Consider the following 24,465-nt stretch of genomic DNA (forward strand, 5'->3'; position numbering starts at 1 on the left):
GCCACATGGGTGATAGTTTGTCTACAAGTTCAAAGATCAGTACATTTTATAGAACATGTATAGATAATGCTTCTGGAATGGCCCAGCATATGTCAATCTATGGTGCTGATTAAGTGCCAGAAATGAAATCGAGTTAATTACTACCAATTTCAGATCTGTCACAAATCTGCAAAAGAAAAGAAAGTGGGAATGCACCTTTCAGAATCTGTGACTGACTCATGCTGAACGTTAACTGGTAAAGACAAAAGGTCCAAAAGTTCTGGCAAGGTTAAACTAAGCAGCAGACTACGTTGAGCTATAATGTCAACAGTACCACGGGGCACCAGTTGGAGGTTACAATTTTGAATGGATGCATCATAATTTACTTTCGAAATAAACAAACAAACACCGGTGGGTTCAGGGTTGAAAGCAAACAGCAGGATCACATTTTTCCTCCTTAGCCTCTTCCCTATTCTCTTGAGTACTTATTCCACTCCTGTTTTATGAAAGCAATAACTAAGCACCAGGGGTAACCACAGTTAATGCTAACAAAGACACACATTTATACATGCAGACGGAATGAGAGCTATTTTACACTTAAAACCGTAGAAATGGTGGTAGATTTCAGGAGAAACCCTCCCATCCTACCTCCTCTCACAATACTAGACAACACAGTATCAACAGTAGAGACCTTTAAATTTCTAGGCTCCATCATATCTCGTGACCTAAAATGGTCACCTAATATCAAAAATGTCATTAAAAAAGCACAACAAAGAATGTTCTTTCTGCGCCAACTCAGGAAGCTCAAACTGCCCAAGGAGCTGCTGATACAGTTCTACAGAGGAATCATTGAGTCTGTCATCTGCACCTCTATAACTGTGTGGTTTGGTTCTGCAACCCAACAAGATCTATTACACAGACTTCAGAGAATAATCAGAACTGCAGAAAAACAACAATTGCTGCTAACCTTGCCTTCCATTGAGGGACCTGTATGCTGCACGGGTCAAAAAAAAGGGCTGTGAAATGTTACTTTACTGACCCCTTGCATCCTGGACATAAACTGTTTACAACTCTTACCCTCTAAACGCTGCTACAGAGCACTTCTGCACACCTCAAGACAATCTAGAACATAAGAACAGTTTTTCCCGAATGCCATCACTCTGTTAAACAAATAATTCCCTCGATAATGTCAAACTATTTATTATATACATTTATTATATAATTACTGCACTACTTTTTTCATCATTCCTATTACCCATCTCCTCCCAATTATGACTGTATGACTATAGCCTGTGCTGACATTTCATTTTATTTTATGATTTTACATTTTATGTTTTTATTACTATTGATTGTTTCCTGATTGCTTACTAGACCTATATGACAATCATTAAGTGCTGTACCTTATGATTCTTGACAAATGTATTTTCTTTTATGTACACTGAGAGCATATGCACCGGAGACAAATTCCTTGTGTGTCCAATCACACTTGGCCAATAAAGATTCTATTCTATTCTATTCTATTCTATTCAGTATGGAGTGATTCTATGCAACTTCCCTTGCAACAATGTGCTGATTCTTTGTGTGTGAGTGAGAGTGTCATACAATTGTCTACACCCGCACTATATTCACACATGATGCCTGCCCTGCAGCATGATGCTACAAGTGACTCTCATCTTGGGGAGTATGTGTGCAAACAATGAAAGTTTCTTCTTAAAGAAAGGTTTGCTGACCAAATTGAATTTCTGCTTTCAAATCCAAATGAAGAAGAAAGTTCTTTTAAACTTAAACATGGCTAACTTCAGTGCTGATATAACATTTAACCATGGACAAAAAGGGCAAGGATGAAATTTGAACTGGAATGAAGAGACAGATGGAAGGCAGAGACCCAACAGTAAAGAGAGAGACTTTGAACTCCATTATGCCGCTGAGTTGCCTGGAAGAAGGAGGAGATGCTAATAAAATAGATCAGTGTATTTTCTGCATACAAAAGAATTCAAATACTACATATTCCTGCACGTAGTAGTTTCATTTGTTTGTTTGTTTGATTTGCTGAAGTTGATGCCAAGTAGAATGTGAACTTCTGGATGCCCTGCAAAGTGATCTCATGATACTGAGAATAATAATCCATTATGCCAACATAGCTTGTCATTGTGACCATTGCAAAGTGATGTCTCACTGCAAGTGTTCTAAAGTGGCATGTGATGTTTATTGCTAATGAATTATACCACTTTGTTGTGCTATCCACACAGTGTTTCACATTGTTCCTCCAGTAAATGTGACTTAGAATGGGGAATTTCTTCTTCATTGGTATTACTAATAATTACATTTGTTGAATACCAGGCCTCTGAGCCCAAACATTTATTGTAAACCCCCTTCCCACTTGTAGAATGAAACTGCACCTGTGGAGTGAAGCACTACATTGCTCAGATGACGTGTCAAAATTTGAAAAGTATTAAGAACATAAGAACTAGCCTGCTGGATCAGACCAGAGTCCATCTAGTCCAGCACTCTGCTACTCGCACTGGCCCACCAGGTGCCTTTGGGAGCTCACATGCAGGATGTGAAAGCAATGGCCTTCTGCTGCTGCTGCTCCTGAGCACCTGGTCTGCTAAGGCATTTGCAATCTCAGATCAAGGAGGATCAAGATCGGTAGCCATAAATCGACTTCTCCTCCATAAATCGACTTCTCCATAAATCGACTTCTCCTTTTTAAAGCTATCCAGGTTAGTGGCCATCACCACCTCCTGTGGCAGCATATTCCAAACACCAATCACACGTTGTGTGAAGAAGTGTTTCCTTTTATTAGTCCTAATTCTTCCCCCCAGCATTTTCAATGAATGTCCCCTTGTTCTAGTATTGTGAGAAAGAGAAAAATTTCTCTCTGTCAACATTTTCTACCCCATGCATAATTTTATAGACTTCAGTCATATCCCCCCTCAGACGCCTCCTCTCCAAACTAAAGAGTCCCAAACGCTGCAGCCTCTCCTCATAAGGAAGGTGCTCCAATCCTTCAATTATCCTCGTTGCCCTTCTCTGCACTTTTTATTTCTTCGATATCCTTTTTGAGATGTGGCGACCAGAACTGAACACAGTACTCCAAATGCGGTCGCACCACGGCTTTATATAAGGGCATGACAATCCTTGCAGTTTTATTATCAACTCCTTTCCTAATTATCCCCAGCATAGAGTTTGCCTTTTTCACAGCTGCCATGCATTGAGTATTCTGGAATGCCAAATGATTAGAAATCTTGTATTTATTGACTTGTATTTATTGACAGGCTATCATGGTTTATAAACAATCTGTGGTAGAAATCCAACTGAAATGGTTAGAAATATGCATTTCTGAAAAATTTGAAGCTGTAGAAGAAACCTGGTAGTTTCCATTTTTGAAAGAAAAAGGAAAATGTTGAGAAAAATGTTTAGAGATACAATTTTACTGCTTTGCATATTTATGATACTCAAAGTACAAGTGCCTTAGTTTTCTACAAGTAGAATTGTAAACCCAATACTAGAGTGAGAGTGAGATGCAGATTTCTGCATTTTGTATTATATTAGCATACATTTCTTTGTTTTGCTATCTGAAAAGGGGGGGGGGGTGAAAATAGAAAACAAAAACCATTGGTGGGGTGTTGTGTGGTTTCCGGGCTGTATGGCTGTGTTCTAGTAGCATTTTCTTCTGACATTTCACGTCAGAATGCATCTGTGGCTGGCATCTTTAGAGGATCAAACCATTGGATCCAACAATCCATTGGGAAAAGGCAATCACAGGAAGAGGACTCCAACCGATCACTACCAACCCTGGAAAAGTTTAGTTCCAAGGTCGTAGTTCCCACAGGTTGGGTGGGGCTGCTTTAAGAAGCGGGAGAAGGTGAAGTAATTGGCATGCCTCTAGTGCTTGCAGAGTTGGAGCGGTTCATCCCCTTCTCCTTCCTCATAATACTCCCAGTTCCATCTGGACCAGTTATATTTGTGGGTACTGTGAGCAGGAATCAACATTTCCATTGTTGGAAGCTATTTCTGTGGAAGAGGAACATGCAATGTTTTCCTTATGTCAATGGATTGCTGGACCAAAAATTTTGTAGCAAATAAAGGATCAATTTTGTAGTAAAGAAAAGGAAGAAATCTAGTACAGGCAGAAGATGACTAGCTGAATATTTGGCTATTGAGTAACATAATTTGAAAACACTGAACTCTTCAACAGTGTTCTCATATATATTATGACATTCATTGTGGATAAACTATAGTCACATTTAAATTCCAGAATATTATCACAATTCTTTGATCAGAATCAGTGTGGCATATGTCTATATATCTGTAGAACAGACAGAAATTATAATTCTCTACTGTTGCAGAGGCTCATTGCCAGGAAAGTGTCATTTGCTGTTCACTGTTAGTCTATTTGTAGCTATTAGCCAAGGACTTATATTTCCAGAGGCAGCATATCTGTAAATATGAGATACTCAGGACTAATAATGAGGGTAGAGGTTGTTGCCAAACATTCCCTGCTTGTGATCTTCTGAAAAGCATCAGGCTGTTGAAAAAAAAATCTATATATTAATAGCAAAGTCTGGTGACTGGAACTGTGATTGTCAAGTAGATTTTTCTGGAAAGGACCCCAGATTTTCAGAAACAAAGGAGAAAAAATGGGGATTATACACACACACACACCCCCCCGATAAATAATTACAAAAAGAGTCCCTATAGCTTTAACCAACAGATTCACTTAGTGGCTGTTGCTAGGTAACCACAGTATTCCAGGCTGGGTTTCTGTGGGTAAAAAGATAGAGATAGAGGGCAGGGTCATTTTCAGGTCTATTTTAGTCTTCGAGGAAGAACTCATTGGAGCCAGGCCTGACTAGGGTTGCCAGCTCCAGGTTGGTAAATTCCTGGAGATTTTGTGGTTGAGTCTTGAGGAAGGCAGAGTTTAGAATGGGGAAAGACCTCAGCCAAATATAATGCCATAGTGTCAAATAATTGTATCAATTGTAATCAGTGGTGGGATTCGCACTCTGGACAGTTCCGTTGTGGAATGGAAAGGGTTACCTTATACTAAAAAAACAAGACACCACCATATAACAATGTGAATTGAAAAGGGAAAGAGGGATTCCATTTGACCACTCCAAAAGGCTATGCTGGGGATCATTGGACCTGCATGGACATCTGTGTGGGTTGCGGACTGTGAGGAGAAGGACAATTGCCACGGCAACACATGACCGGGCCCCGCTAGTTGGGATATAAAGCAGCTTATAACATTCTCACCCCAGCAATTCACCAAAGTCACACAGTAAGCTTTGAGGCTTTCATTCATAGGTGTCAAACTTGCGGCCCTCCAGATGTTATGGACTACAGTTCCCATGCTGGCAGGGGATGATGTAGTCCATAACATTTGGAGGGCCGCGAGTTTGACACCTGTGAATGTTTTCCTGAATAAGGTAGAAGAGACCAGTACTGGAATTTTAACACCCACACCGAAATATGGAACATTAATTTATTCGTAATATGATTTTAAGGTGTGCATACATTGAAATAATTTATGAACATTTAGACAGAATTCAAAGTAATTTTGCTGTTTAAAAATCATAAGCAGAAAATGCTTATGTTTAGTTCAGGTCATAAGAGTATTTTCATAAGTCGAATGGAATGTTCCTGTAATGATGTCATGTCCCAAATGTAGCTAGCCTCCACTGTCAACTATAAATAGCACATATGTAGTGCCATCCTAAACAGAATTACACCCTTCTAAGCCTGTGGATTTAGAAGGGTGTAACTGTTTGGGTTGTGCTGATGATTACTCTAAATGTAGCTTGTGCATGAATTCAATATACAAACGCTACAATAAAAACAAACCTATTATAGGATAAAAAGTTATTTATAATAATTACCTAACAGGAATTATAAATAGCTGATTGTTATTTGAGAAAAGTATGCGTTTGGTGATTTTTCTGGTTAAGACCAGTTGAGCAATAAATGAGACTAGCAACTTAGCACTGTATAATGTCTCCATATAGGGTTGTATTAGCCATAAAGCTAAATTGACTATACATTCTGGCTAGATTGAATCTATTGGTTCATTTATATATATCTGAAAGGTTTCTATGTGAAGATGAAAGCTGTGTTTCTATTGAAAACATGGTCCTGTAAAATCACTGCATAGTTCCCTTACCACAAAAGCTGCAGTCAAAATACGTGGATTGGTGGCAATTAATGATTTGGCAACATTGGAGAAGGGTATCAGCCTTGCCTTCCCATCTTTAGCTGCCTTCTTTCTATAGTGCATGAATAAAATGTTTGCTTTTTTGCCCTATGGTGATGATTGTAGGAAGGTAGAGATGCAGCATTCCCCTTTTTCTGTGTATGCCTTCCAGAGCATACTAGCAAAAATGTTCATTCCCTCTAGGCATACTATGGTGTTTTCCGCACAGACCAAATATCCTGGGATAGAACTGGGATTATACATACCAGGTTGCTTCTATTTCGGTTTCTCCCCTCGCATGGCTGCCCGTAATTGTGTTAAGACTGGGATGAAGTACGCCAGTTAATTTTGCACGAGCCCTGTTTATTTGCATTTTCCATGCAAACGTTTCCACGTATGCCCAAACATTCACATTTTCCCCAGGTTCTGATTGGCTGTAGCTGTGAGGCGGATCGTGAATGAAAGGTCGGACTGCTACAGTCGCCAGGAGAGTAGAATGTGACATCAAAAGGGGAGATCAGAGAGGCGGGTGCAGGGACAGGGAGAGCAGACGGCGAGGCGGGAAAAATGAACCAGTCCATCTCCTGTGGTGTTTGCATGGCAGCGGGATTAGCGTGGGATTTTTTAAAAGAACCGCCAATTTAGTAATTTTTGAAAACCTCAGGATAAGGGAAATCTAATGGGGTGGGCCCGATTTAGGACCCATGGAAGCCATGCGGAAATCATGCGCAGCTCAGGATATTTCACCTCTCCATCCTGGGATATTATGTCTATGCAGAAAACACCTATGTAGCATTGGGGGTGGGGGTGGAAATGGGGATTATGGTATCTTCCTTTCTCCCGCCTTTCCAGTTTTCAGTACCTGCCTTCAACAAGAGCTGTATGAAACATCTGTTCCTATACAGCCAGACAGCCAGACTGGTGCCCCAGAGCAGAGAACAGAACAGCAAGTGAATAGAACTGCACTACTTATATAATCAAGGAAGCCATTAAGGTACAGTGTAATCATTAGCAGCAAGTGGCAATGCAGTTCATAAAAATGCTTATTTGAACAGTTGTCTGAAATATCAACTCCTCTCTGTTCTGGTTGGATTTTCCCCCCTGTGAAATCACAGTTGACTTATGGTAACCCTGTAGGATTTTCAAGGCAGGAGATGTTCAGAGATGGTTTACCATTTCCTGTCTCTGCATAGCGCTGCTGGTATTCCTTGGTGGTCTCCCATTCAAATACTGACCAAGGCCAATCCTGATTAGTTTCCAACATCTGATGAGATTGGGTACCCTAGGCTATCCCAGTCAGAGTGAAATTAAAGGCTGCAGGGAAACAATCAAATCCAGTAAGTAAAAGGAACAACACTGCAGGGCAGGTGTGAACATGTTGGAAATGCTCAATTGAGAGGACGGGACAATCCAGCTTTTCTTTCCCATTTTGCAGCTCAGAACGGCTTCATCAGCTGCAGAAAAAGTTTATGCCTGCCCTGTCATGGGTTTAATTAGCCAATAATGCAACAGCTATAAATATTCATGTCAATGTAAGGCTAGCCTTTTACTTACTGGACTTTACTATTCTCCTGCAGCCTTTCGTACATTTCAGTTCATTTCATTTAGCGGTCTTGTTCGCTGTTATTATATTTCCTTTGACTTCTGTTGTGCTGTTATTTTCAATTTTTGTGTTTCCTCCAACTCTTCCATACATGTTGATGCAGTAGCCGATTGTGTGGGTGTTTTTTTTTTCTTATCTGTTGTTTATAGCCTCTTATTGCCACCACATTATTTCCTTTGGAGAGGAGAGCAATGTAAGTAGTTTTGGGTCCCAACTGGGTGGAATGATGGGGAACAAATGAAGTACAACTGTCAATAATTTCTTCAGATACCGGTAATCTTTTCAGATTAGAAACAGGAACGAGTTAATGACATTTGGACGCTTCAGGAGGTTGTGTGACAGCTTCCATTTTAAAGACAATGCTTTACATTTAAAAAAAACAATCAAATTGGTTTGTTTACATTTGAATATTTAAACTGAAGAGGTTTTCACTGCAGGCAAATAATTATTTCCTGAATCTTAGGTCATGCCCCGGTTTCTGCTCACAGATGATTTCTCCCACTTTTCAAGAGTTCCTGCTAGTAAACCCTCAAACAGCAAAGAATTGCTAAATTCCACTCTGCATCACAAAACTAAATAAATTTACCTCAGCACTGGGGAACCCACACTAAAACAATGCTGATGGAGTGCTCCTTGTTTCCTGGTATGTAAGGGTCTCTATCCTAACAAGCTAAGTCAAGACAGCCTGAAGTGCTAGGAAGAAATGAATTTTAAGTAGGAATATCTCCTTCTCTCTACTGATGATACTGGGCTGATTCAGTTTAAGGCAATTTCATGTGATTGCTTTCAGTGGTACCTTTTTCTGGAACGAGCTCTTCAGGCATTTGGCACACGTCTATGTTGCTAGTGGCATCTACCTGAGGGGGGATTTTCAGGTCTCCCATTAAATTTAAAATGGAAACCTTTAACTCCAAATGTAATTTTTTTAAAGTGTTGTTTTAAAGTGTGTGGTATTGTTCAACTTTCGAAAGTCTTTTAATCATGACTATTCGTGGGGAGGAGAAATCTAATTTTACTTTTACTCCTCCATCCTTTATTGCTTCCCTGGTCACTATTGCTTCCCCTGACCCACTTTTGAACATTGTGTTCTCTTCTGCCTTGTCCTGGATGCCTCCACCTCTGAGGTCACCCGCTGAAGCTCTGTTGGGGTGCCTTGGTATGCATTATAGTTGATAAGTCAACCACGATGCCAGCCCAATTCTGACCAGGGTTTATTTTGATGTCTTCTTTGTGCAGCTAGATATTTCTGGGAGTGAGGAAGAATTTATCCCTATATATCTTACTTCAAATTTTGCTGTGCATGATTCTGAGAATGACTTGCCTGATTTTTCAGATTTCACTACTTGCACAAAAGGTAGAAGGCCAGAAGACACACGGAGGCAATCCCATACTCCCCCACTTTTTCCTGAGCTCCTTGCCTCCTGCAGTCTGCTGCTACATGGTCAGGCTCCATGCGGCTCTCAGAGTCTGTTGCCAGTTGAGTCCAGTGTGGTTCCTGGCATCTGTTGTCGCTGCGACTGAACCTAATGAGATTCTCGGGTCTGCTATCATTGGGCCACAGTGGGTTCCAGTCCTCCACCACAACTGCCTCTGTGCTGTGCACGGCTTCCTTCATGGCCAGGCCCCTGTGCAGTTCCCAGAGTCTGAGCTACTACAGCTGAGCCTGGCATGTCTTCTGGGGATTGCCACCACCAAGCCTGGTGCAGCTCCCAGGGTCCACTATTCTCAGAACTGGGCCCAACACAACTCTCAGGCTGTCTGTGCCTGGTGCTAAACTCAGCATAATAACATTGCATAGCCGTTGTGCGTTGAGGAGCAGATTCTTCTAGCACCTGCCATCAGCATCTGACCTTCCATGTCCAAGGTTCGTAGTTTCAGAACCCTGAATGCTTGAGCTTCATCCAGCGGAAGAAGTTGGTCGAAAGAGATTCCAATATATTTAATCTGATTTAAAATTGTGATTTGCCAGGTAGAATTGAAATGGTCATTTAGCAAAGAGTATATAGACTTTCCGGCAGAGATCTGGAGTGTAGGCATAACCAGTATCTGCACCGGACTCTAGGCAGAGAACGTGGTAGGTTACGGAATTTGGAAGTCCCAGTAGATGATGGCGAAAAAGAGATTGAACACACTCTAAATTAGTAGCGGTTTTAACTCCCCAAATTAGAACTCTATAAAGTAGTTGAACTCTATAGGAACTCTATAAAGTAGTTGAGAGGGGGGTAAGGAAGGAGGGAAGGAATAATGGTGGCATTCAAACAGCAAAACCTGAAAAGGACAACATGAACTGCCATTTGCGAAGCTCCCCAGGTTCATGGTTGCCCATCTTCCAATGTGCTGTAAAAACAAGCATCAAACTGGCTTTTTCTGGTGTGATCTGGAATCACTGACTGCCTGTGTAAAAAACTACGAGGCTGCAGACATCCTCTTTTGTTGATCAAATGGATGGGCAAATCGGGTGGTTTGACTGATAGATTAATCTTATTATTTTTACATTTTGTAGTGCTATTATCAATTTATCGATTTATTGATATGGTTATTAATTTTTTTAAAAAAATCTATAGATACGCAGGAGCGAGGAGGCCATGGGCAATAGAAATGATATGGCAGGACAAGAAGCAGGAAGGAGTCAGTACAGGGAGGAGGGTGAAGGGGAAGTGTGCAAAGCAGCACGAGGGAGTGGGAGGTGAGACTAGATGGGCTGGCTCTGAGTGGAGGGGAGAGGTCTGGGGTAAAGCTGTGCCCACTGGCAAATCTGCCCAGTTCTGGTGGCAAAGCTAATTCATGCTACAAGCGGTTTCATTTGTCATGGAGAGAGTGGAAAGTGAAAGCAGGTCTAGAGGAAATATGTCCCTACAAGAAACGTTGCTGTGATGGACGTTCACTCCCAACACATGGCAAACACATTGTGCGTAAATCGGCCACAATGTTTTTGCCATATTCCCTGTTGCTATTGCTCCATCCCTAGTCATTAACTAATTATTTGCTTACAAAGTAATTGGCGTCTGTCTCAGTTGCCATGTTACGACCGTGGCTCCAAGGTGGGGTGGGGATGGGGGTGAGGGTTGGGTTTACTTTTCTTGCTTTGATATCCATTCTGTGGCTTCTGTTCCAGGATGGCAAGTTCTGGTATGTGCGTCCATGGCTCCACTGGTTCAGCAGCCTGGGAGAGGGGGCACCAGGTTTCACCCTTGTAGTTGTAAAGGGGGAGCCTCCAAGGGAGGATCCACTGACCATCTACAGCAGCTTTCCACACCTCTCTGACCCGAGTTGTGTTCCCACATGGTGCACTTCTTACCCAAGTGTGAGAGGGCAAGACACTATGTCCTACAGCCATGGGGCTAACCAACATACTCTTAGCATCTGGCCTCCCTCAGTACAGACTAGGGTTTATATTGTCCACTTAGTGCAATCATTGGCCATGGGGGATGTTTGGAGGAAACAGTGGGTCAGGACAGTGTGTTCATCCTCATCCCGTGGTACTCTGGGCATCAAGGGTGTGACAGCTGGTTTAGGATGGGTTGCCTTCACCACCCATCACATCTATGGACTACACAATGGGTCTTGCTGGTTTAACTTTCTGCCAGAACTGTGGGGTATTACTGGACTGGGGCACCTGAGATAGATGACTAATTCCTGCACGTTAATGGCCCTATCTCTCTCCCATTCGCTCAGGGAAAGAGATATGCCAGCATGGTGGCCAGTCAGCTCCCTTAGTGTCGTCGTCGTCCTGTTCCCCACCACCACCACCCCACACACAATTGCACAGATATACTGTGTAATTTTTCCTTGAGGGTGTGTATGGTGCTCTCATGAGAAAAGGGTACTGGGTTAATTTTGTCTGAAGGAATTCAATACTAACCAGGATCACTTAGATACAAAAAAAGTGCTTTGTTAATTGTTTTCTTGTCTCTGTCATAGCACTTTTCTCTTTAATGCTGCCTTAAGTTTGGTCAGTGTGATATGTGTTGTGGTACGCAAGAGTTGTTTATGCTGAACTATACTAGCGAGTCTCATGTACTAGGAGTGCTTGAAGTAGTTTTGCTAATCTGTCAGTATAGTATGTGCTTGTGGATAAATATAGATTGGCAGTCTCACTGAAAGTTGTAGGTCATCACTGTACACTGAAGCTAAAAATTGCCCCTTTGGTTATGGAAAGCGTGTTCTAGTTCAATTTACTACAGCTCTTCAGCTCTTCAAATAAATAACAAAAACGCTGCTAGCCCCTGTTTTGAATCTAGGAGAGGAACAACTGTCCATGGCGAAAAAGCAAATCAGGGTCATGAAGAAAACCATTTTTTCCTTGATTTTAGAAACAAACATATTCTAAGGATTGGAGCTTTTCAGGTATTTTCAGTCTCATGGAGATTTCTTTAGCTTGTTGGAGAAGATCCAGTGTGATCAGCTTAATAAAGGGACTTGGTAGGTACAAACAAAACTCTGATATTCTGAATTTTTTAACGGTTATGTTAATGTTTAGTGTAATTCTGAAAATTATGAGCAACACATTTTTATTAGAAAAAGAAACCTGACTACGTTTTGCTAATGGATTATTTTCTGAAAAATATGCATTTAATATAGTGATGGGATTTTTGTTGACTTGTTTGGCTTTTGAGTCCAAGTAGTATAGATTGTGTCATGTATCTCAGTGCTTGAGAAGCAACAGTTTCTACTTGTGTAATACCCAACTTGCTGTGTTTTATCTCTGCATTTTCAAAACAGTTCTGTGTTCAAAGAATTAAATGTATTAATTAGAATTGTTTCATATACTGCTAAAGAGTTCTATCTAATAAAAAATTGTGAGCTACAAAATATACTCAATACATATGCCTTTTAATAAAAGTAGCTGACACAAAGGCTGATGAATAACAGATTAATGCTTTTTTAATTCCTTCATATTTTAAAATTTCTCATATGCTTAAGGATGTGCTGTAATACTGTAACCTAGTGTGTCCAAAGGAGAAAGTGTGATGTGTCAGGAGGAGAAAGTGGAAAGCATTAGAAACTATTGGGAGTCAGGGTATACTTTGAAGCTTTCTTAAGGAATTATTCTGATGACAAGATACTAAGGAATGTGGGGCTTGAGGATAAAAGTATTTTAAAAAGAACATTTCAAGTATTTTGAAAGAACATTTCAATAATGCCAGAACCTTGTCCATTTTTTTGAATATTGGTGGGATTTTCAATAATAGCTGCAGTAGCTGTGATTTTTTTTCTTGATGTTGTATACCTAAACAAAATTGAGATTGCAGGTCGGCAAAGGTATAGTAGTGGAAGTTGATAATGTAGTAGTAATGCTGCCCTACCTGTTGCATCTACATGATACCTTCGGTTTGCTCATGTGGCACAGATATAGAATCTGTTTGGTTTGTATTTCATTGGTTCACGGGTGAACATTTTGGCTTTATGTTTCTATAGACTTCTCAGTTGCTTAAGGAGTCTAATTTGAGATGTTCTGTATGCCATTATTTCCTGGAAACAAAGTCTGACTGGTAATCACGATCCAAGTAGTCAGTTTATCCTTTTGGTATGCCTCTGCATAGTAATAGAAATTCCTAGTGATAGGAAAACCTCTGAGTGACTGTGTACTATGTGAAGTTTTGTTATTTTTTAATTGACCAACTTTTCAGAGACTAAACATTTTAAGACTAAACATATTTTTACCTGGTGTGTGTAGTTCAGTGTTGGGTAGCCTGAAGAATCTAGAGATTGTGTGAGTCCCAACAGGTTAGGAGATAAAATATACTTTTGGACCAAGTTGGCATGGGTGCATGCAAGCTTTCTGAACTGTGTTGTATAGTGGAGAATAACTGTCATGTCACCAAAAATATAGTAGACTTTCCACCTGTGTCCAGAACAATGTGTTTCTCTTTTGGCTGTTGTGGGTTTCCTAGGCTGTGTGGCCAGACCACTGGCACATAGCCCAGAAAACCCACAATGGCCAGTGGACTTCACCGTGAAAGATTCCAGCAATATGTTATTTCTCTTTTGTTTATTATGTAAATAATAAAGCCATCTCTGAAGAACTGATGCTTTAGACAAACTCCTTTCTCCTGTGAAGTTCTGCCATATGTTTCAATGGAAGAATGTGGGTACTTAAGGTCCTGTATAACTTTTGACTACTATCAAAATCTAGTAATAAGTGGAAGCGTATTTTAACATAAGGGCTGTAAAGGAAAAACAGGGACATTTTTAACAAGGTTCTGTGTGTTCTGTCTGATACGCCATTGCATTTGCTGCTTAGATTGTATTCTGCAAAGAGATAACTTCTGCCCTAATACAGAGGACTGTGTCTAGGGTTTCACATTCACTGAAGAATTTTCTGCTGTTCTTTATTTTGTGGGTGGCCAGTCATAGGGCTGTCAAATATTAGGTATGGCTTGGAGTTTTTATAGAATTACAACTGATCTGCAGACTACAGAGATCTTCTGAAAACAGCGGCATCTCTAGGGACTGAGTTTGTGGCATCAAATCCCCTCTGAGCTATTACCCTTCCCAAACTCCACTGTCCCTGGCACCACCCACAAAATTCTAGGAATGTCCCTGCTGACATGATGCAGCACTATTACAGCTTCCAGCAAAGACAGCTCCTGAACTTGCAACTTAAAGAGGCATGGGGAAAAGAGCACGAGTTGGAAGAACCAAATAGCACAATTCTGCCTTCCTTTTGATGGATTTGAAAGGAGGGGGGAGGGGGGACATCAGCCCCACCCACTTCTCTTTTCAATTATCAGTGAGGGAGACAAATGGAGGAAGGCAAGAAGACACAGAAAAAGGTGCCATGTGGAGGGATAAGTAAGGGGACACATAATCCAAACACATCCCCATGTAGCCCTCCTTTCTTTTTGCGATGCCACCAATTTCTTGGCTCCTTCAGACCTCCTTCTTGCTCTCTGCTTCCACCTTCCTGCCTTTATTGAATGCCAAGTCTTCTGTCTGAGGGAGGGTTTCCAACCTGGGTTGGAAAATTCCTGGAGAAGTTGGAGGTGGAACCAGGAGAGGGATGAGTTTGGAGACAGGCAGGACCTTCATGTGTTATAATGCCATACCGTCCACCCTCCAAAGCCACAATTTCCTCCAGGGGAACTGATCTCTGGTCGATTCCCCACCGGCCAAAAAGTGCGTGTTAAGGAAGTGAAAAAACCCAGTTGGGGAAGACTTACCCATGGTGTTCTGCTTGAACCAGGTTTTGCCACTGCTTCTCCCCCTTAGCGCGCGCTTTTTCCAAACCTGGTTGTATGTAGAGCTTTTGAAAAGACACGCAGCGAATGTGGAGCGGTGGGGATGTGGGGGGGGGGGCGAATCCGGGTTAAACTACCCGCCCTTGTGAGTGACATGGAGCCTCCCATCCAATCAGGACGCAGTGGGCTGTTCAGGATGCGCGTGCAGTCCCTTAAAAAAAATTGGAACAAAGAAAGCGATGTGGAGCTGGTTTCCTCAAGGCAGCAGTGTACTTAAGAGATTTAAGTGCCATTTTCCCCAGCCTTAAGTCAGTGTTCCTGTATGGCACAGTTGGTTGGGTATTTGCCTGCTGCCCAAAAGGTTGCTGGTTCAACTCCAGCTGGGGACAACTTGTTTGAATGAAATGGGGAAGTGTATGTTTGTGTCTACATTGCATTCACTGTCTTAAACTATTACAGATGAAGGCATGTGGAAACGGGGCTTTGTTCTAATTGCCCGTCCCTATGCAGTTCCTCTGTGCATTCTCGCGAAGACGTGGATCCATCCATTTGAAGATTAAAAAAATTCCCGCCCCAGCACAATGCGGCAGCCAATCAGGATAGCCACTGAGCGGATCACGCATTTAATCCGCCACGGTGGATAATCCTGCATGGCTGCCACGTTTCCAGGAGCAGAGGGGTAGAAGCTGCCATGAGGAGCATGAATCCGTGCTCCAAAGCTCCCAATTTTTTTCAAACAAATTTGAATCGGGTTCCACTTTTGAAGTGGGGAATCGACCTCTGTTACCTGGAGATCATTTCCGATTCTGGAAGTTCTCCAGCCCCTCCCCCTCCACCACAGTAGGCTGGCAACCCTAGCCCAAGGGATCAGTTACCGTATAAACTCATGTATAAGCCGACTTGTGTATAAGCCGAGGCACCTAATTTTACTACCAAAACCTGGGAAAATGTATTGACTCGCGTATAAGCCGAAGATGGGAAGGCGGGAGGCAGAGGGAGCTCCTTATTTGGGCAGTGACTCCCCCTGATGTCATTGCCCAAATAAGGAGCTCCCTCCACCTCCAGCTGCCTGGGCTTCCTCAAACCAGCTGGGAGGTGGAGGGAGCTCCTTATTTGGGCAATGACATCAGGGGGAGTCACTGCCCAAATAAGGAGCTCCCTCTGCCTCCCGGGGTTTGAGGAAACCCAGCCAGCCAGGGTTCCCCTTCACCCTCCGAGGAGGGCAGCAACAAGCGGCTTGTGCAGCTGCAGGGAGGTCATCCCGGCCATGCCCCCAGCCTCGGCAGAGGCCTGAAGAGCCGGCTGGTAAGCAGTGACTCGTGTATAAGCCGAGGGGGCATTTTTCAGCCTTAAAACAGGGCTGAAAAACTTGGCTTATACTTGAGTATATACGGTATATAAAATTGGCCCTTTTATTACCCAGCTGAAAATGACAGCTCTTCTTATTCAGCCTCTGCAAGATAATCCCTTTTTCACTTCCCCAAGTTTTCTGCACCCCTCCCAGAGATAATATGATACTTGTAAGACTTTTTACTTGTCAACATCTCATGTGCACACTTGACCACTGTTTGGCCTGGTTTACCATACTTCATGTACTGGACCATATATCCATATTTATTTTTCATATGAAGACAGTTAGATCTGTGAGGTATGACTATATATATGTAGCTTTCCACGGAAAGAACTACATCATAATTTTTGCATTGCTTCTATTTCAGTACAGTTGAAGATCTATTACTTTACATCCAAATCTTATGCCCATTTACTTTTAGCTAATCTCACTGTCAAGTGTGCATGCTGCCCTGAGTTTAAGACCTTTGGGAAAATGTGGAATATAAATGCAATAAAATAATTTCCTGTCAGCAACCTTCATCTTCTGTCTGTTTACTTCCTCTATGAGTCAGCAAAGTTTTAACCTGCTTTGCTCTGTCTCACCCCTGCCCCATGCTGAAAAATTGTTGGATAGCCCTACTCTGTGTCTCAATGTTCTTTGACATACCACCTGTGGCTCTTCTGAGTTCTGTTCCCCAGGGCGAAATCCACCCTATGTTCCAGAAAAAATATGCAAAAACATTGCCCATAAGAGTTTGTGGGTGAGCTGTAGACCTTATGCCAGGATGTCCCTCTTTTCCAGCCTTCCCCCATAGCCTCTTTACTCTCATCCCAATATGTGGTCAGCTGCTGTCGATAGAGATGAGAGAGTTAAGTCACCCTCATGATAGATACCAGAGAAAACAGCAAGATGGCCACACTAGCCACAGTAAGGGTGTGTTTGGCTTCTCCTCATTTTCTTTGGCCAGTTGACTTTCTTCTGAGCAACTTGATAATCTTAACACCTCATCATACCTTCTGTGCCTCACACTGAGACGGAGAAGACAGTGAGACAGTGAGGAGACAGTTCTTGTCACTCCAGATACACAAGGGCTGAGTGAAGTTCAACAGTGGCAAAGAAAGACAACTCTATATGTGCAGTGGTAGTCTGGGTCTTAAATATAACTATATATTTAATATTAATGTGCGTGTGCCATCAAATCACCGCTGGCTTATGGCAATCCCGCAGGGTTTTCAAGGCAAGGGGTGCTCAGAGGTGGTTTGACATGGCCTACGTGGGCTGAGAGAGTTCTGAGGGACCTGTGACTGGCCCAAGGATACCTACCTTCCTTTGCAAGAGTGGGGAATTGAACCTGCCTCTCCAGATTAGAGTCCCCTTTCTTTACCATTATACTGCAGTGGATCTGCTTAATATTAATAGTTATATCTTAAATTACTACACATGAATGTTTCGTGTAATGGTCATCCGGTAGTTATGGGGTAATAATAATTGTGAATGTAGCTTTCCACAAGTTGGGATCGCTGCCCTAGGGTGGTATCATCAGTGAGATTATACTGTTTACTAGAATGTGTTTAATCATTTCTGTACATAATAGTAAGCACTTATTGCTTCTTCCATTTTCAGCATCTCCAGTGAGTAACGGATACATCAAACCACCAGTCCCATCTGTTTCTGGCGTTCAAAGAGAGAAAGGACCTCCAACCATGTTGCCCATCAGTGTCGACCCAGACAGTAAACCTGGGGAATATGTCCTGAAAAGTTTATTTGTTAACTTTACAACCCAGGCTGAACGCAAGATCCGCATCATTATGGCAGAACCTCTGGTGAGTCAAAGAGAAATTAAAGCTTCCTCATGGTGCAATTACTTCATAAGATCTTACTTCACTTGACCTAAGAGAGCAGTGCTGACATCCAGTACGTGGTTTGAAGGTTTGTGTGATGTAGCTATCTTGCTAGAGCTACGTTAGTTTGCATGTGTTTGTCTGCATTCAAATATTTTTATGTTATCTTGACTTCCTCAGAGGAGAAATGGTATATAATTCAGTGTATCGTGTTCACTAAGAACTACTTTAGATTGTTGGTCCAGCTGTTGTAAGTGGCTCACAGAATTGGTTCCAGAGAACAAGGCAAGGTGATGCAATCTACTCCTCCTGGCCAATAAAAGAGAGGCTGCAAACAGCTGTCTCTCTGCAGAAGACTCTTATTGCTTCTCTGACCTTGACCTGCCCTAGAACTCCTGTCACTTTGCTTTCCTCTTTGGTGGTTTTACTCTGGACTAGAAACAGAGAGTTGACTTTTGCAAAGCAAAAGCATCTCTTTCTGGCTCAACCCCACCTTCCGTGCTTCGATCCCCCCCCCCCCCAATGATTAGGAGGGCATTTTTAAAACTTTCTTTCAGACAAGCTTCTGTTTTAAAAACAATCTCTCTTTTGCAGTAGTAGTAGCAGCAGCAGCAAGAAAGTGAGTGCATGGGAGTGTGTTCATGTGTGGGTGTGTGGGTGTGTAGGGGAAGGGAGGGAAAGAGAAAATTTGTGCCTGTAAGGGTGATGATGGGCAGAATTAAAAGAAACAGAAAAAGGAGAGGCCAGTTGAGACTTTTGCAAGCCAGGCACTGGGCTGCCTCCTCGCATGTAAACAGAGAAATGTAAGGAGAGCCCTCTGCAAGCCCATCGTGTTCCCTGTGTAATCAGCCACAAGCTATAATTCTCAAGGTTACCTTGCTAGCATTTAATTCAAGCACCAACAGTGTAAATGAATTCTGTTCTCACAGAGCCATATATTAACATTTATGTTTTACTTTGCTTTGGTCAAGTTGATATTACATACATTTATTTACATTATCACTTCAGATGAAATATCAGTGGCAGCATTTTATTTATTTATCCCCATTAGATATAGTCCTCCTTTCTGACAGTGACTAAAGGCAGATTTCACATACTGAGTCAGCACAATCATTGAAATGGGACATTCAGTAACTAGTGCATTAGGATTTTAGAAGTTTGGAACCACCAGAAAGAACTGGCTAGCTTTAGTATTCACGTGACATACCCTTTTCCCCCAAAAATAAGACATCTCCTGAAAATAAAACGTAGTAGAGGTTTTGCTGAAGTGCTAACTATAAAGCATCCCCCGAAAGTAAGACGTAGCAAAGTTTTTGTTTGGAAGCATGCCCGTCGAACAGAACACCAGAGCATGCAGCTGTGGAGCAAAAAAATAAGACATACCCTGAAAATAAGACATAGTGCATCTTGGGGAACAAAAATTAATATAAGTCACTGTCTTATTTTCAGGGAAACACGGGTATTAACTGGTACCAACATTATATAATAGGATCCTGCATAAGTGTTAGTCCTTTAAATAAGTTTCTGAGCCCTTTTGTACAGAGCAGCCCTATTATCTGCTCAGAAAAGTCCTCTTGAAGAGCTGTTTGCATGGTTTGCAGAAGGTCAGGAGAATGGAAGGTTTCCTGGGCGGACCATTTCACAAGGCGGGAATGAATCATTTGAAAATTGAGCAAAAACTTAACATAATATAATATACTTCTGTGAATGATATACTTCTGTGGCTATGGTTGTTATTACTTCAGACACTATTTTTTGGGGGATTAAAATATTGTTCTGGGAAATGACAGGATTAATTTATTGGTTTTGAACCTGTGTTGTCCAAATACAGTCACATGTTTGGGGAATTAGGTATCAATTAAAGATAGTCATGTTTCTGAAAAAGGCAGCACCCATGCACTCTGGCCAGCTTTTTATGGGGCAGACACAAAGCTTTTTATGGGGCAGACACAAAGACACAAATGGGGCAGACACAACCCATGGATTTTCCCAAAGGCCACTCGTATGCATGCAGTCATGGGTAATTGTTGGAGTATCTAGTTCTTCTTAATGAGTTCATAAGAACACAGCCTTTTGTACTAACCTTCTGAAAGACTAGAAATTGTTTTTGCCAGTATTTGTAGGCACAGCAGTCTTTCTCTGGGTCTGCAGGCACTTCTTCCACACATCCAGTTCCTTACTGGGAAATGAACCCTTTTTCGCTTACTGACATACAATTGCCAAGCAAAACATTGCTCAGCCCTGAAAATTTCATCACCTCATTTTCCCAGCTGTCCCAATGCTCCTGAATTACTTGTATTCATCTGTATTTTTCCACAGAGATTTGAGTGGGAATATGAACATTTAAAGTGAAGATTCATACATTTTAGAGTAAGGTCTGAGTTAATTAGTCCATGTAGGTGTAGGTGCTTTATGTTCCTTTCAGTAAAATGGTGAAACCTGCTTTCTTGCTATTTGATGCTGCCAATAAATAATAAAATGTATTGCGGTCATCGATCAGAAAAAAATGCAAACGCATACATCCAGAATTCATCCAAAGACCCTGTACAACAAAAATTCTTTTAAAAAATGTATCAATCTAAAAAAATGTACTGAAAATTACACATTTTCAGATATTTACAATTTAAGAGAAAACTATGATTGTCAAGCCCACTCCTTCCATTCAGGTCTAAACTTTTCCATTTATAGATAATGAACCTTATAAATTGCGGCAAAGAACTCAGCGATTTGACTAGTAACGTATGGGATCTCATTGGCAAGAAGCTTGTCTATTCTTGCTGCTTCTGAATGCCCTGGGATCTTATCTAACAAAGAATCTTAGAGAAAGCTACATCATAGAATGCGCAACAGGGAAAAAAAGTGCTCAGAGTTTCTACTTCCCCAGACTTGCACAAGAATACTCTCTCTGATTTAGGGGTCTTACTAAATCTTCCTTCCAAAACTGCTGATGGTAGAGCAGAGCATCTGACTAAAGTAACAGCCTCCCTTTGATTATTAATTTCCATTACATAACGATAAGCAGCTGGAGCAAGGATATTTCTAGTACCTGATGATGTTCTATAACAGGAGATCTCAGAAGATCAGCCTGGCACTCAGTATGCTCAACTCTTGGTCTTAGAGCAGGAGTGTCAAACATGCGACCTAGGGGTCAGATCAGGCACCTTGAGAGGACTTATCAGACCCATGAGTCTGTGGAGGCAAAACCCCACCACCACCACTTTGCTCCTGATCTGGTCTGGTGAGCCCACTGCAGGCTGGCCAGTCCAGGCACCAATCCCATCCTGCTCGCAATTCATGTAGCAGATAAAGAGCATGGTGGCCAGAAGACATCCCTGTCTGACTCCTTGCTGCCAATAATATTTCTATTGATAATATTGCTGATTAGTGCATTGTAAAGAATGTTGACAATAGCACCTCTTTGGAGGCATAATTTGGTTGATCATGCAATATGAAGCCAAATATGTTTATCAGTGTTGTTATTGTTTTGTAATCATGTACTTATGTTCTAGAAGTACAGCACTTTGTTTAAACTGGGCTGCTACCTGTGCAAAGAAGTGACACATGCGTAGTTAGCTTTATCAGTGCAACGCTTACACAGGCTACCAGCTTCTTGCATGCTGAGTAACTTCACAGTTACTCCATCTTAAGCTTGTTGAAATCAGTGGACTTAGATTGGAGTAACTCTTTAACAATTGTACTGTAAGGTCTCTATTTAAAACAAGTTTGTTTTTCTCCTTGCTTCATTGATTATATTTTTAAAATAAGTTATTAGACAGATGCATATACTTTTTGCCCATAAAAAAGGAAACCATATTGTAATAGGTCATTAAGTTTTTGCTCTAATCAAATCATATAAATCTCTTCAGATCATATAAATCTTTCACCTGTTTGAAACTAGTTTGAACCAGAGTTCTATGCTCAGACAGTGTAAGTCCCATAGGCACCTGACGCATGATTGGAAAAAAACCAGTGCCATCCAGGGAGAGTAAAGTACCAGAGGCAAACCCCCTATTCCTCAAAAGTACATTCATCTGGCCAGATGGCTGATTCTCACATAGTAAAAGCTAAACTGCGCATTTGTGCTCTATATATCAAAAATACAAATCATTTGTTTTTGTTTTTTTAAGGATGTTGGTTTGACCTGTGCTGATAACATTACTATAGTTTCATTCTGTTGTTATGGAATGAGATACAAGAGGTTCTTTCTCCAAAATACTAGAACTTGGGGGCATCCTATGAAGTTGATAGGCAATAGACACAGGACAGTCAAAATACGTTATTCAGTGAATAAATAAAATGTGGAATTTCCTGCCACAGTAGTAATGGTTCCAAGCATAGATGACTTTAAAATAAAATTAGATAAATTGAAGGATGATATGTCCATCAGTGGCTACCAGCTATAATGATTAAAGGAAGCCTCCACATTTCGGAGCAGAAAACTTTTGAACACCAGTGCTAGGAGGTAGCACTGGAAGGAGGTGCTAGCCCATGTGCCCTGTTGTTGGCCCTTTATAATAATTGGTTGGCCACTATATGAGACAGGATGCTTGACACAATGGACCATTGACCCAACAGGGCTGATCTCATGTTCTTAAGTCTCATGTTATTCAGTGGGCTTAATCCCAGGAAAGTGTCCGTTAAGATTGCATCTAATTGTCTCTACCCTATGTGCAGTCAGATCAAATATGGACTGTTACATTCTCATGGAAGAGCAATTTCTAGTTTATGAATAACGCATAAACATGTAGTTTTGCTGATGTGGACTGGTGTCTCTCCATGGGAGTACTTGAGTCCTCCTGGTTCTTCCCATTGTCTAGATTCATTATAGTCATTGTATCTGAAGATACACGCATAGATGTATTATGGTTCCTGACAGTGTCATTTCATTGTTTCATCTCTTGATGTTGCCTCAGCAACACTTTGTGTCCAGCCCACAGGGGAAGGAGGAGGAGGAGTTGTTGATGATTGGATTTATTACCCCACTTTTCTCTCCCATATGGCATCTCAAAGCAGCTTACAAGCTCCTTTCTTTCCTCTCCCCACAATAGACACCTTGTGAGAAAGGTGGGACTGAGGGAGTTCTGAGAGAACTAGCCCAAGGTTATTCAGCAGATTTCATGGGCAGGAGCAGGGAAACAAATCCAGTTCACCAGATAAGAGTCTACTGCTCATGTGAAGGAGTGGGAATCAAATCTAGTTCTGCAGATTAGAGTGCGCCACTCTTAACCACCACACGGTGCTGGTTCCTACTAGAAAGAAGCACAATTGTAGCTTTGAGAAGCACAGGAGTTTCTTTTCTCTGCTTGGCATCTGACATTTTGCATGAGTTGTTATTCAGCTGATTTCCAACTGATATTATTTACACTGTCTGAGATTTGGGATGTTTCTGCTTCTGCTAATTTCTAGAGAAGTCTGTTGTTGGGCCTGACCATATAAGAGGGCCTAGCTTTTTTGACTCCTAGTCAGAAAGGGTGTATGGCTGTTTCTGTATCTTTATTTTTTTTTAAATCAGTACCGCCGGATTCCTGAGGTCTGGGAGAGGTTGCCAAAGATGCTTTTCAATATTGCTTTAGCCCAAGGATTCCTGAAGCAGGGGGCTTGATTCACTAGGTTCCTCTGTTTATTCACAGCACATATAAATCATTTGCCATGTACCAGTGTGTAGTTCCTTGTGCACACATTAATTCATGTGGTTCAGATATTCTATGTATGGGTGGCCAAGGAATAGATGGAGATAATACTGATAAAGGCTGTTATTTTAGAGGTCCTTGTCAATGCATCTTTAACCTTGCTTGAAATTATTTTAAGACTCCCCTGTTGTTTCAGATTTGAACTCTCAGCCATTCTATTTTATCAGTTCAAATTATCATGTCTTTTATTAATTAAATTTTTAAAATTAAATTAAATTTCTATACCACCCTCCCCTCTCAGGCTACTTATAGGCTACTCTAGCAATTGTAAAGCTATCAGCACAAAACTTTCAGGGTATCTTTAGGAGACTCTCCTAATGATAACCCCCCAGATTTGGTGAAGTTTGGTTCAGGGGGTCCAAAGTTATGTACCCTCAAAAGTGTAGCCCCCATCTTCTATTAGCTCCCATTGGAAACAATGGGAATGGGGGTACCCCCTTTGGGAGTCCATAACTTTGGACCTCTTGAACCAAACCTCACCAAACCTGGGTGTTATCATTAGGAGAGTCTCCTAAAGATACCCTGAAAGTTTGGTGTTGCTAGTCTAAAAACTGCGCCCCCTGCAGGCCAAAAACAAAAAACACTAAAAATATTAAAAACCGACAAACGGGGAGTGGAGCTTCGGACATGTAATGGGGGGAGGTT

At 41.5% G+C, this 24,465-nt stretch overlaps 1 protein-coding gene across 10 annotated transcripts in view; it reads left to right on the forward strand.

Annotated features, from left to right (window-relative positions):
* The window catches only part of FRY (FRY microtubule binding protein), a 267,714-nt gene that overhangs the window by 98,392 nt on the left and 144,857 nt on the right, over positions 1–24,465 (forward strand). For 9 of the 10 annotated variants that reach the window (XM_048492649.1, XM_048492650.1, XM_048492644.1 and 6 more), the window contains one exon: positions 17,913–18,112. In XM_048492649.1, the coding sequence (XP_048348606.1) occupies positions 17,993–18,112 (120 nt within the window). In that variant the 5' untranslated portion in view covers positions 17,913–17,992. Of the gene's footprint in view, positions 1–12,121; positions 12,198–17,912; positions 18,113–24,465 lie in introns of those variants that run through there. The other variant, XM_048492647.1, reaches the window with a different exon arrangement.

This window comes from Sphaerodactylus townsendi, linkage group LG04 (assembly GCF_021028975.2).
Source record: "Sphaerodactylus townsendi isolate TG3544 linkage group LG04, MPM_Stown_v2.3, whole genome shotgun sequence".
Lineage (NCBI taxonomy): Eukaryota > Metazoa > Chordata > Lepidosauria > Squamata > Sphaerodactylidae > Sphaerodactylus > Sphaerodactylus townsendi.